Source organism: Rhinolophus sinicus, linkage group LG07 (genome assembly GCF_036562045.2).
Source record: "Rhinolophus sinicus isolate RSC01 linkage group LG07, ASM3656204v1, whole genome shotgun sequence".
Lineage (NCBI taxonomy): Eukaryota > Metazoa > Chordata > Mammalia > Chiroptera > Rhinolophidae > Rhinolophus > Rhinolophus sinicus.
In genome coordinates this window covers 50,243,754-50,258,188 of record NC_133757.1, presented here as the reverse complement: position 1 = coordinate 50,258,188, position 14,435 = coordinate 50,243,754, and the positions used below count along the sequence as shown (strand labels likewise).

Sequence of the window (14,435 nt, the reverse complement as noted above, 5' to 3'; positions counted from 1 at the left end):
TCCCGGCGGGGGCGGAAGTGACGAAGGCATCCACGCACCAGCCTAATGATCCCGCCGACGCGCAGCAGTGACTACGCCGGGGGTTCCGGCGCTGAGCAGGTTCCGACTTTTTCTCAAGAGCTTCAGGTTCCAGACAGGCGACTGGACCGAGTTTGGGAAAGGCTTTGGCGGCTGCTAAAGCAGCTCCCGACTACCGCACGTGGTGGGAGGAGCGACTGAGGAGAGGTGCTGCTGCAGAGAAGCGTTGGAGAGGCCCTAGAACCGTAAGCGGAATTGGCTTCATTTTGTCAGATGGAAGGAGAGAGCCTGTGTGAGTGAAGAGCACCAGACTCCAAGTCAGGCCTCGGGGCTAGGGCGCGTCTCTGAGTGCCCCCGATTTTCTCATTTGTACAGTGAAGAGTTAGCCTGACTGACCTCAGACTTCCTTTCAGTTCTAACACTAAATTCTTCACAATAAGGTGTGCTTGGTATTATGGGGGTGGGTGAGTGGGTAGAATTCTCGTCTGTCCCTCTGGGTTGAAAGGCCAGATAATGATTTGGACAGCCTGCGGTGAATGGCTGCCTGGATGGCAGGTTCCTCTCGACTTTGTCTTACTAGTCCGTTAGAAAGCCGAGACAATCGAATCACTCACTGCCTTAGAGTGGACCATCTAGTGCCATGCCTTTCTTTATCAAGCATCACCTGGCAGCGATAATAAACTGCTGTAGTACTTTTGTTTGTAAGGGAAACCCTTAGAAAATAAAGAGATATCTACCACTTCTTAGTATTTCAGAGCTGTGCCCCCCTCCCCGAGACCTGAAAAAGGGGCAAATTTAGGACAGAGCTGGAGGATCAAGAGCCATGGGCTAATTGTTTTGGGATGAGATGACAGGACATGAATGTTTCATAGTTTTGAATTCCCCTATGCCTTATAATGTTTATAAAAGGGAGAGATTGAAATTCTGCAGAGTAAGGGAGATTGCTCTTAAGAGTATTTAAATAATAAACATTAAAACCGGGGAAGGATTCTAGAGATGGTAGAATAACACTCTAATTCTACAATTAAAGAAAAAGCCCCAGAAAGAGAAAGCGAAGTGCCCAAATGACACAACTAATTAGCGGCAGAACTGGGACTAAATAGAATATGTTAGTGCAGTGTTCTCAAAGTGTGTTACACATACCACTGCATCTACAAAGGCAATTTTTTATTTTTTCTTACATAATTATTAGTTAATTTGGGAATGTGATACTAGATTTCCATTCGTTGTATTATATTAAAAATTCAATGTAATTTTAAGTATAAAGAGCAATTTTAAGTACAAAAATGTTATTAAAAGAACTTTAATAAATTACCATAGTTGGTACGTGGTCAAGGCAAAAATCATGATGATGATATGTGGATAACTGAATTTTGGAAAACTGTTAATGGAATCACCTAGAATAGTTCAGGGAATGGGATATTACTTCTTCATTGTACTGTGTGGTTTATATTGTTGAAACTTTAAATGTAGTTTTCAAAGAAGAATGGAGGAAAATATGAAGCTCGCTACAGTGGAAGACACTGTGGAGTACCGCCTGTTCCTGATACCAGATGAACCAAGGGACCCAGAAAAACACAAACAGATTCTTCAAAAGTATATTGAGAGAATAATGACCCAGTTTGCACCTATGCTGTTTCCTTATATCTGGCAGAATCAGCCTTTCAATCTCAAATACAAACCTGGAAAAGGTTAGGAAGACTTTTACTTATTTTGATTTGATCTGTGTGGCCTTTAATGTCATTCTGACAACAGTGATGTATAATAGCCCATAGTTTATTCAGTGTTATCAGGAGATTTTCAGATTAGTGATGCTTTTCAGATTAGTGATGCTTCCTTATATTCAGTTAAGCCCTTAAATTTTATTTTTTATTCCTATTGATGAAAACTTTCTAATAGTCATTACCTTAGGAGCTAACATATACAACATTATTAAACTCGTGGCTATTCTTTTGAACTTTTCTGTGCTATAATGTATCTTTAGCTATTACTCTGCATTCCTCTCTATTGATGATGTGTTTAGTAGGCTGCCTTTTTTTACAAAGTTGTTTTGGTCGGGATCTAAGAGTGGCTCTGCCTGGCTTATAACAAGAAGTAACTGGGCTTTATGACCATTATTTGCTGCTCAGAAGCATTTTGAGGTTCCTTCACTGTCTTCTCTGTGTTGTTGGTTGTTGAGATCTGACCTCTGGCCAAATACGGCATTTTGTCCTATAATTTCTTTAGCTTTACTAAAGAAATAAACGTGGCTTGGTGACCAAGGCTCCACTCATGTAGAGTCTTATGTGAGGTCTTGTTTCATCATGAGGCATCTTATGATACCATTAGTCTGGCTTTCAATCTAGTGCTTATCTGTTACCTTCTGGCTAACAGTTGCCACATGTCTTCCCTGCTATAATTTTATTGAACTCCTGTTCAATAAAATACATGTGATATTTATTGGTAAGAGCACTGTCACATTAGTGCAGCACATCCAAAAACAACTTCTCTTTTTTCTGGAAAATAATTTTTACCCAGTGTTTTCTAATCTTGCTTAATAGCATCGCCATCTACATAGTTATATCCAAACTAGCTAGTAATTGAAAAGTATACTCAACTCTTCACTTCACCATGTTCGGTCAGGCATTAAATCCTAGTGTGATTTTCTTCTAAAATGTGACTCATTCTCTACATGTGTTTGGCTGCAGTCTAGGCCCTCTCTTTAGCTCTTCACCTGGAAGATTATAACAGCCACCTAACCTTTCTGGTTCTAGAGAATCCATTTGCTCACACTATTAAATTTATCTTTGAGAAACACAAATTTGATCATGGCACTCCTTTGCCTAACATACTTGAACAGGTGTCCATTGCTTCCAGATGAAATTCAAATTGAAGTTTAATATATAAGATAAATAGAAATAGATACTCTAATTGGAGTTTCTCTAGTTTAAGAAACTTGGGAGATCTGGGGTGGGGAAAAGAAGAGGTGGTTGGGCTCTTCTTCCTTTTTTCTTGCCACAGCAGCCCTTGAGACACTTTACAATGCACTGTTTGACCTTCATTCTGTTAGTGTTGGTATATTGCATTGATTGATTTTCATAATCGAACTGTCCTTTCATTTTAGGAATAAATCCCACATGGTCATGGTGTACAGTCCTTTTACTGTGTTACTGAATTCAGTTTGCTGGTTGTTGTTTGTTTGTTTGTTTGTTTGTTTTTTTACTAAATACCCAGACTTATTTTTCTTCAAATTCAGAGTTTTTGCCTTTGTTTAATTATATAAAGATGAGAAGTCAGTTTTGTAACCTAAAAATATTTACTTATTAAAACTATATTACTACTTTCATAAACTATACAGAAAGAGAATGAGACAGACGTGTGCATTTATAGAACTGCCTGTGAGGCATGCCAGATAGATCCCTGTGAAGGAATTCCCCACACGACCTCATTCGTGTGTGGAGACACAGAGCAATCCTTGTTTAGACGTACACATTCATCTACTTGTCCAGCCTGGGCAGCCCTCCTCTGCTTGATGGCTTCCTTCTGCTCTGAATGTGCATGTCCAGTTGTCTGCTTCTTACAGCACATTTACCTTCCTCATCACCAGCCATCGGAGGAGGATTAGGACCATGCAGATGATTAATTGGACTCATTCTTCCGGGGGAGGGGAGGGGCTTCCTGGGGACCCTCTTCCATCATCGTATCTGCAATCAGATGAGTGTCTGTAGCCTTTTCTCTTTTTCACCACGAACTCAGCTATTCCAGAAGAAATCTATGATCAAAGATAATCTCCCTGGGGATTAACGCCAGCTGTCCAAAACTTGTCCATTTGCGATGTAAACCGTCTTGCATCTTATTCCCGCCTCTGGAACTTCAGTTTGCAAGTATTTTGTTGAGGATTTCTCATCAGGGATATTGGTCCTGGTTTTCTTGTATTGACTTTGTCTGGCTTTAGTATTAGGGCAGTACTGACCTCATAAAATGAGTTTGGGAGTGTTTCCTCCTCTTCAATTTTTTGTAAGAGTTTGAGGAATATTGATGTTAATTCTTTAAATGGTTGGTAGAATCTCCAGTGAAGTTATCTAGTCCTGGGCTTTTTTGTTGTTGTTGGGAAACTTTGATTAGTGATTCAATTTCCTTACTTGTTATAGGTCTGTTCAGATTTTCTATTTCCTTTCGATCCAGTCTTGATAGGTCGTATGTTTTGAGGAATTTATCCATTTCTTCTAGGTTATCCAATTTATTGGTATACAGTTGTTCACAGTGTTGTCTTTCATTTCTGATTTTATTTGAGTTTTTGCTCTTTTTTCTTAATCTAACTAATGTTTTGTCAATTTCAGTGACCTTTTCAACAAACCAACTCAGTTTAGTTGATTTTGTTCTTTTTCTCTGTTCTCTATTTCTTTTATCTTTGCTCTAGTCTTTATTGTTTCCTTCCTTCTGCTAGCTTTGAATTTCGTTTATTCTTTTTCTAGTTCCTTAAGGTGTAAAGTTAGGTTGTTGATTTGAGATCTTTCGTTACTATAAACTCTTACCACTGCTTCATTGCATCCCATACATTTTGGTATATTGCATTTTTGTTTTTATTTGTCTCAAGATATTTTGTAATTTCCCTTGTGAGTTCTTTGATCATTGGCTGTGTAAGAGTATGTTGTTTAATTTCTACATATTTTTGGATAATGCATGTGTTTGAAAATTCTACTCCATCTAATCTTACTTCCTCATATTCCCAGAACACTCAATTGTCTGTCATACCTCTGTGCCGTTGCACATACTATTCTCTTTGTGGAAAGCATACTACTGGTCAATCTTCCAGAGGAATATATACCATACCCTTCGTGTTTCCATAGTCCTCAGTGCATACCTCTGTTCATCATCTTGTTTTGAGATGACTTAGTTGTTTGTCTATCTCCTTCTGTCTAGCTCCTCAGCTACTCAAGATTAGGCTTCTTGTATCTTGTTCAGGATTGCAACCCCAGCTCCCAGGATAGAAACTAGAGCATAATCAGTGAATGTGTGTTTAATTGAATGATTAACTTGTATTTTTATTTGTAGTGACAAATTTATGTTTATATGATTGCTTTTCTCTTGTTTCTAGGAGGTGTTCCTGCTCATCTGTTTGGCATGACAAAGTTTGGGGATAACATTGAGGATGAATGGTTTATTGTTTATATAGTAAAGCAAATTACAAAGGAATTTCCAGAATTGGTAGCAAGGTATTATAATTATTTTAATAATTCTAAAGGAATTCTGTTCCTGAAAAGGATAACATTTTTATCCATTTAGTAATTTTTTTCTGTAGTCTAGTAGAAATTGCACAAATTTGGGACATAGATTTTTAAAATGACTTCTGTGTTTTCTTCCTTTTCTCTTGTGACTTTCTTGAGGAAAAATGAAAGTATCATTGGAGAGTTCAACTTCTAAAAAATTTCAAAACCCTGCTTGTTTTAGGTTTTCTTTCTTGTAACTCTCATTATGAAAGAACAAATACATATGGTAAACAAAATCCAAACAATACAAAGGGTGTACTGCTCTGACTTCTTAGAATCCATCATCAAATTTCTTGTGGATTTAAAAATACATACATATGTATACATATACATACATATTACATATTACACAGATTTTTTTAACCATATTTTCCTCTACTAGGCCATATCTATATTTTTTGATAAGTCGTATACAGAAAAATTTAAAGAGAAATCAGTGAACAATTGTATAGGAGGAAAATAAATTCTAATTCCGTTTTTAAAATGTGAACTGATAGTTCTTTGTAATTACCAAATTTTGCCAGCAGAGGGCATTCCACCCATTTGCACATGCCCTAGTTTTCCTTCCCAGTCAGCCCCCGAATTCTCATCTTTTTCTACCCACCCAACCTCTTTCTCAGAAGAGCAAAAAGAAAAACAACAACAACAGCTTTGAAAACTTATTAATATATAGAAATTCAAACACACATAAAAGTAGAGATAATTAATCCACGTGAACCCATCACCCAGCTTCAACAATTATCAACTCATGGTCATTCTTATTTATCTACTCGTGTACCCTCCCCTTACTTCCCCATTACACTGCAAGATTATTTTAAAGCAAATCTCCAGTACTATGCCATTTGATCTTTAAATACTTCAGGATGTAAATCTAAGCAGTAAGAACTCTTTATTTTAAACACTAGTGTTACCATACCTAAAATAATTAGCAATATTTTCTTAATAAATGATAGAATTTTAAATGAACAAATGCAAAAATATCAGTTTCTGTCTTTACAAGTATAATAAGGAGAGGGCAATACCTTTTGTATGCAGATTTTGATGTTTATATAGTGATGGTGCATGCCGACACACCAGGCCTGTAAAAGCTCTTTAAATAATAGACATCTACTGTCTTGGAAGTTTAAAAAAAAAGTTTAGAAGAAGGAAGAAGTTGTTCCTCTATGTCTCTGCATTAATCTTCCTAAGGTAGAGCCCTCACCCTTTTACTACCATACTCTAAAACCTTTTATTGTTTTTGTCTTTGAAACTGAGCTCCTTCTCATTGATTCTATCAACATTTAAAGCTCTTCACAAAATGATGTAACTGCGATTCTCTAATCTTGTTCTTTACTAGTTGTCGTTCCAAATATCCAGCTTCAGTTGCCCTCTCCATAGCTTTGCTTATGTTGTTCCCTCTCCCAAGAACGTCTCTCCTTTTCTCCCTACATCTCTCTCCATTAAAAGTGAAAAAACCTAGAACAGTGTATATAATATATTCCCTTTTGTGTGACAAGAGGAGAAAATAAGAATTTATATTCCTATTAGCCAGATTATGCATAAGCAAACTCTAGAAGGGTAAATAAGAAATAACAGTGGTGGAGGGGTAGGAGTTGGGCATATAGCTACAAAAGTAGGAAGATTTTTCATTGTGTAACTTTTTATGTATCTTTTTTTTTTTAAGTTTTAGCCATTTGACTTTATTATCTATTCAGAAATTTAAATTTAAAAAACATGATGCAAAACAAAATTATCTTTCAAAGCCCAAATAACACCTCCTCCCCAAAGGCTTTCTTAATCTTGGCTGTATGTGATTGTTTTTTTTCTTTTGAAATCCTATAGTACTTTGTATTTTTTTCATGTTTTTGCCTACTCTTATTTATTTGTGTGCTTATTTTCTCTTCACCTCCTCCATACAGTCTTACTGTCTTCTTCCGTACTTAATGGTATCTTAAACATTTGCTTTATTATAGCAATCTATACATGGTACATACTCAGATATTTACTAAGATGAATGAAAATGTATATTGCAAACAACATGTTTTGATTATCAGCAGAATGCAAAATTAGAATTTATTTTTCATTAGGATTGAAGACAATGATGGTGAATTTTTGTTAATAGAAGCTGCTGACTTTCTCCCTAAATGGTTGGATCCTGATAATAGTACCAATAGAGTAAGTATTCCCAAGTTTCGAAAATTTACTGAGATGAAATCACGTTGCAGCATTTTTCATAGTACCTAGAATACGTCAGTGCCTAGTATGAAAAGTAAAGTGTATCATTTTCCAGGTGTTTTTCTGCCATGGGGAGTTGTGCATTATTCCTGCACCAAGGAAACCTGGAGCAGTATCCTGGTTACCCACCACACCCCCAACAATCCCACAAGCATTGAATATAATCTCAACACACCCTGAAAAGGTTTTGGCTTCAGAATCTATCCGAGCTGCTGTGAATAGGCGCATCAGAGGGTAAAAAAAACACCTTTCATTGCTAGTTGAGGAACCTTTTGCTTTAGTGCAGCTCAAATCTTTCATTGAATGTAGAATTTCTTTCACCTAGGTTAATGCTAATTTTCATTCTGTATTCATCCTTCATGAAATTGACTAACAAATAATACTTATATATTTTAAAATCAAGAAAATGTATGTCTTATAATTCTCATTTAAAAGTATTATAATCCAGTCCCAATATTTTTGCATTTATTTACCTTAGATATTGTGGCAGAATATCATCTATATATATAGATAAAAATTTTGAGACGTTTAGAAATGAAAACTTAAGGCAGCAGCACAATGCTCAGGTTTTTTTTTCCTGTGGTTCTGGTGCTACTTATGGGATTCTTTGGACTATGTGAAGTACTTTAGCCTCTATTCAGAAGAGAAGGCCTTAGCCTAATAACATATTGGTTCACCCATTCAAATTTGAGTACCTGTTAAATGTTTAGCACCATTCAGTTCTTAATAATATTAAAAATCTCTTTTAGCTTTGTTTCAGTATACTTTGTAGCACTTTTTTTAGAAGAATAAACTCTGATTTATCCGAGTTTAGAAGAATAAACTTCTTCCAAAGTATAATAGAGTTTTTGTTGTGTTTTTATTGAACCATGTTAACCCTTTTTAAAATTTTCCATTTGTTCCCACTTTTTCTTTTCCTCTATTCTTTCCTGTAGTCTTTAGTATATACAGTATCTTTATCTTCACCACTGTTGTCATTCTCTACATCTCTTGATGAACCAAGACAAGATAGCTATTAAGGGGGAAGTAAATGGTATAAGCATTCTAAATTTTTTTACATATCGTATCATAAAATAAAAGTAATTATGCTATCTGTCACAGATACCCAGACAAAATTCAAGCCTCCCTTCATCGAGCACACTGCTTCCTTCCAGCTGGCATTGCAGCAGTGCTAAAGCAGCAGCCCAGACTGGTGGCTGCAGGAGTCCAGGCATTTTACCTAAGGGACCCCATTGACCTGCGTGCCTGTCGTATTTTTAAGACATTCTTGCCTGAGACACGAATAATGACGTCGGTAAGATATCCCCCTTGGTCATTTAATTTCTCTGACTGAAGAGTTGAACGTTATTTTAATTGTTCATTAGAAAAAAAATTGGAAATATTCTGTTTCCTCACAGTAAGTTAATACATTTTTTTCCCCTTTTTTCTCCCATCCAGTAGAGGATGATTTCAAGAGACCTGACTCCCTATTTTATATCTCAATGTTTTCTAGCTATTTCTGACCATATTTTCCTTATTTGAATAATTTCCTTCCTAACATTTCATTTCTTTCAGAGAAATAAGAATTATTTTTTATGTTCTACCCATAAAAATTGTCATTTATGTAACTAATGATAAGAATTCCATTAGTGATAACTAAAAAGTAGACTGTGAAGGTAAATTTTATGGCATATGAGTTATATTGCAATAAAGCCGTGACTAAGAAATGCAGGCAGTGAATAGGTTGGATCTTCTTTACATTTCATATGAATGTGAAGCTCAAATGAAGTTATTGTTATTGACTATGAAGTGATATTCAAATTTTTAATTTCGGGAAAAGACTCATTTCTTTTGTGTCCCAATGTCCAGGTCACCTTCACTAAATGTCTATATGCACAGTTGATGCAACAAAAGTTTATGCCAGACCGGCGGAGTGGATACAAGCTGCCTGCTCCATCTCATCCCCAATACCGAGCCCATGAATTGGGCATGAAGTTGGTAATGTTGAACCAGGAAATTTTATTTTCTTCCTTTATATAAAAGGACTTTTAACAGAATAATGGCATGGCATAGAAAGTCTAGAAATATACCCTATTTATGTGAAAATAGTAAAATGTGACATTTCAAATAAGAAGGATAAATGACAGAACAATGTGAAGCCATTTAAATATTAAAATTAATTCCTTCACACCTAAACCAAAATAAATTCCAGTTGGAACAAATATTTAAATAAAAAAAAATTGAAACCATAAAATTTGAAAGAAAACACGGAACAACTTTTGATAATTGAGCATGAAAGAGGCCTTTTAAGCATGACTTGAAACCAGAAGCTCTAAAAGAAAAGATTGATAAGTCTGATTATATAAAAATTAAACATTTTTGTGTGGGAAAGAAAAACCCCATAAATACAGTCTAAAGAACATAAACATGGAGAAAGTATTGTTATTTTCAATTTAAGTAGCAAAGAGCTGCTTTCTCTAATATATAGAGTTTCTACAAGTTAATATGAAAAAAATACTAATCCATTAATAAAAAAATGTTCAGAAACCATGAAAAGATAGTCCATAGAACAGGAAATACAACTGATTTTTAATCTAAACATATGCAATATGTTGACCTTTGCTCATATAATAAAACAAATGTGATTTAAAGCTACAAAATAGTATTTTTACTATTTGATAGGCAAGTATTAAAAAGTATGTTAATATATACTGGCTTGGTGAAAATATGTAGAGAAAGAGATAGTACTCACAAACATTATTGATAGGAATATAATTGATTCAATCTCTTAGAACAAAATTTGTCAATATTCTTCAGCATTTAAAATGCCAGACCCTTCTGGTCAGCATCTTCACTTTCAGAAATTTATCCTCCATGTAGTTTACATGTGCACAAAGATATATGACAATACTCATGACAGCAGTGTTTGTAGTAGCAAAAGACTGAAAACTACCTAAATGTCTAATAAATAGTAGGGAAATAGTTAAATTATGGTCTGTTTATGAAATGAGATAGTTAAATTTATGTGTGCTCATATGAAATGATCTTCAAAGCATATGACTAAGTGAAAAAGCAAGGTTCAGAACTATGTATGTTGCCATTTAGTAATAAAAGGTATGGAGTAAGAGACTATACAGACACACACACATATCTGCTTGAGTGCACAGATTACTTCTAAAGGGATATGGAAGAAATCAGTAAAAGTCATTTCCTCTGGAGTGATCAGGGAAGCTTCCTGTTGGAATTATTTTGCCACGTGCATTTATTATATTTTTTAATCAAAGGACTCTTAAAATGAAGTGATTCTCTCCCTTTAATATGTCTGAGACCACCCTCAATTAATTTATAATTTCTGTTAGACAGACAAGAAACCTTCTACAAGCCTTTTTTAAGTAAATAAGAAATAAGTTTAAATTTCTGGTTTTATAATCAGCGAGAAAATAAATCTCTCTGAAGAGAACAAGAATCCTTGTTTTGTATTATTTGCTTTCTCTTTATAATTTTTAGTGATCTACAGAGATTAAGAAGCTTAGAAATAAAGTCATATTTTTTATAAAATTCAAAGTGTTATAAATGTCCACATGCCCATGTATCCAGTCACCTAATTCTTGAGTGTGACTAAATGGAAAGAAAGTAACCTAATAATAAAACTTTTATCTATTCCCTCTAGGCTCACGGATTTGAGATTCTATGCTCCAAATGTAGCCCACATTTTTCTGACTCCAAAAAATCCGCTGTGACTACCTCACCACTCTGGGCTGGCTTTCTTGAAAGTCTAAAAAAGAATGATTACTTTAAGGTAGGACTTGCAATGCATTTTTAAAATTGTACTATCCAGGGATAATCAAGCCAATGATTTAAAGTCCTATGGTCCATTTTTAACATGTAACATAATTATAGGAGCTAGAATTTAAAGGAACTGTTCTAGCTGAGTGGTGATGAGGAGGTGTCTATGAACTGTTTCCAGTGTTAGAAAGACATAACATTTTTATAAAATGATAAAAGTTATTATTTGTGTCAGGTGAACAACTTTCACAAATCTATAAAGCAAATGTGAAGACTCCAAATAGCAAAATTAGCAAAGACGGGGATTTAAAATACTACAGAATGATCGCTAGTAAATTTCCCTTAAAATATTCACTGTCACAAGTAGTAAAGATATGCATATGAACACAATAATAAAGACTGTTTCTCATGCATGTAAAAAAGGATGTGAACGTTATTCAGTGCTGTTGGGAGTATGGTGAAATTAATACTTCTATTCATTGCTGATAACATTGTAAACTGGTAGAACCTCACCTGGAAAGTAACGTAGTAGTGTGTCCCAAGAGCTATAGAAAGAGTCAAACTCAGAACCTTTACTTTCAATAATCTATTTTAAGGAAACATCCAAGAAGTAGAAAAGTCTGTAAGGATATGAGGATTATAAAGACTGTGTGTAGCAATATGGAAAAGTATTTATGTAGTATATTTTTTAAAGAGTGTAAAATATTAAGTACGAATGCCACTATAAATATGCATGTGAAAAACAAATCATAGTTAAGGTGGGATTATGCTATTTTTTGGCTCTATTTGTACTTTGTTTTATAAATTAATACTGGTTAATCAATTGTTTCTTAATAACTAATTAAATAATAGAAAATCTTCCAAATTGAAAAGAGGCCCTTAACGGTGAAAAGGATTAGGAATCATTACATCTAACCTAGTCCTCTTATTTGAAGAAATGGAGGCCCAAACAGATATATTAATGACAAAACTGGTACTAGGACTCAGGCCTCATGATTCCTGAACAATATATTGTATACCATACACCACCTCCCTGAAAGTTGCTGGTGAGCATGTTATTTTAATAACAGCATGTAAATAATGCTCTGATAGGCCATTATTTATTTTTTAGGGACTCATAGAAGGTTCTGCACAGTACCAGGAAAGAGTAGAAATGGCAAAGAACTACTTCCAACTCTCGGTAAACCAGCCGGAAAGGTGAGTTTAGCACTACTTAATCATGGCAGCGGAGTGGTAACTGGCCAGAAGTTAAGGAGTTACTTACTCTTAAGGATAGTTGCAGAAGTTGGAGTTTACATGTTTAAACAGTTAATGGCAAGGGTCACGACTACTGACAGGGTTGGGGTTGGGGGAGAGGTGTTGTGACAGAAGATCTTTGGCACTGGCATCTATCATCATCATCATCGGCACATCAGCAGCAGCAGCACTTATCACCAGCACCACCAGCACCACCAGCACCACCAGTACCACCAGTACCACCAGCACCACCACCACCACCACTGTATAATGGCTAACATTTATTGAGTACTTAGAAAGCAGAGGCCACTTTAAACTTGTTTAGTCCCCCATGACAGCCCTGTGAAATAAGTACAATTGTTATTGTTCCCTATTTACAGCTGAGAAGCTGAGGCCAAGAGAGAGTAAGTAATCTGCCAAAGGTCACACAGCAAATAAATGACAGACCTAGGATTCAAACTCAGGCAATCCTGGTATTGAGCCAAGCGCTTAATTCCTATAGGAGTTCTAGGCTGTGTTTAGCTATTTTAAGTGGTTCTGAAGCACAGGATGAAGCAGACATTCAGCTTCCAAATCAAATCTCATTCTAACCTACCACACATTTCCTAGGGAAGGAAAGAAACAAACACAGGGTTGGAAGGAAATGGTACCCCTTTAAAATTTAGTAGAGTTTTAGTTCTGGTAGTATTGAAGTAACATATTGGACTATCCCCTGCTGATTTCAATTACAAACCCTGGGCAGAATATAAAAAATAATAATTTGAAGACAACAAAAATCAGGCAAAAATTGGAGGGAATAGTACCCTTGAAAGAAGAAAATCGCATTTGGTGAGGTCTGCTTTATCTTTGTCCGCTGAGGACACTTCCTTGTCAGTGTGGCACAAGGAAAATACAGCTCAAGCAAGAAGTCTATTGCATGGAGGAATCAAAGGTCAGAATTCGAATAGTGGAAAAAAATTATAATTTATGTTTGCAAAATTGAATTTGAGATACTTAAAGATAAAATGAAAGAAATAGCTTTGTGTATGTTATGGATAAAAAGGTCCCAAGTTGTGTGTTTGTGGTTTTTGTTTTGTTGTGGGCTCTATTTTTTTTTTTTTTTAGTCAAACTGATCTGGTTTTGAACCACATTGTCAACACTTTAAACACCACGTATTTGTGTAATAGAACGTTCTTTGAAGACTGTGAAGCCAAGTTGATGCTGAGAGATCAGTTGTCTGTGAGGTGGTAATGACTTTAGAGCAGTCTTTACTCTTCCCCAAGTATGTAGGGGCAGCTTTGTCCCATTACCATCAGTGTTATGTCAGTAATTGATGGAAAAGAGGATGCCTTTTTAGGGTATCATTTAAGAAAACTTGGGAAATGGAGTCAGGAGAGTAAGGGAGATAGCCCTCAGATTAGGGGAATCTCCCCGGGATGATTCCTCTCTGCATCTAGGAGGCCACTCCTGTTGAGAACTGTTACCTTACAGTCTTGGGTTGAAGAGAAATTAAGAAATTTGAGTCATATGTAGGAGAGTTAGGTCTTCTCCCAAAAATTAGATAGATTGGTGGTTAGGTAGTTCTTTTTAAATAATAAAGTTTGTTATACAGTTAACATATTCATTCATTATAGCAAATACAGAAAGATGTAAGAAGGAAAACATATATGATAATAGTAGTTCCAGTGAGAAGAGACCTGAATGAAGTGAGGGAATGAGGTGTACAGGTATCAGGTATTTGGGGGAATAACATTCCAGGTAAAGAAAACAAACTGCAAATACAACATAGAAACACACACACACACGCATGCACGCACACACGCACACACATACATGCACGCACATGCCCAGAATGATACTTGTGAGAGCAGTCACCTCTGGGCAGCAGGAGAATGGATTGGAACTGCTAGTGCTGATCATCACAGGAATCATTAGCTTTATCTAGAATATGTTTTTTAAAGTACATGCACATG

At 35.7% G+C, this 14,435-nt stretch overlaps 1 protein-coding gene and 1 pseudogene across 1 annotated transcript in view; one reads left to right on the top strand and one right to left on the bottom strand.

Annotated features, from left to right (window-relative positions):
- Positions 1-51: 51 nt before the first annotated feature.
- Positions 52-14,435, top strand: part of ECD (ecdysoneless cell cycle regulator) — a 24,290-nt gene continuing 9,906 nt past the window's right edge. The window contains exons 1-9 of the mRNA XM_019745866.2: positions 52-263; positions 1,492-1,709; positions 5,096-5,213; positions 7,334-7,421; positions 7,537-7,715; positions 8,583-8,775; positions 9,330-9,458; positions 11,131-11,259; positions 12,358-12,443. Coding sequence (XP_019601425.2) covers positions 1,505-1,709; positions 5,096-5,213; positions 7,334-7,421; positions 7,537-7,715; positions 8,583-8,775; positions 9,330-9,458; positions 11,131-11,259; positions 12,358-12,443 — 1,127 coding nt within the window. The 5' untranslated portion in view covers positions 52-263; positions 1,492-1,504. The remainder of the gene's footprint in view (positions 264-1,491; positions 1,710-5,095; positions 5,214-7,333; positions 7,422-7,536; positions 7,716-8,582; positions 8,776-9,329; positions 9,459-11,130; positions 11,260-12,357; positions 12,444-14,435) is intronic.
- On the bottom strand, positions 3,495-4,874 carry LOC109454842 (selenoprotein K; annotated as a pseudogene).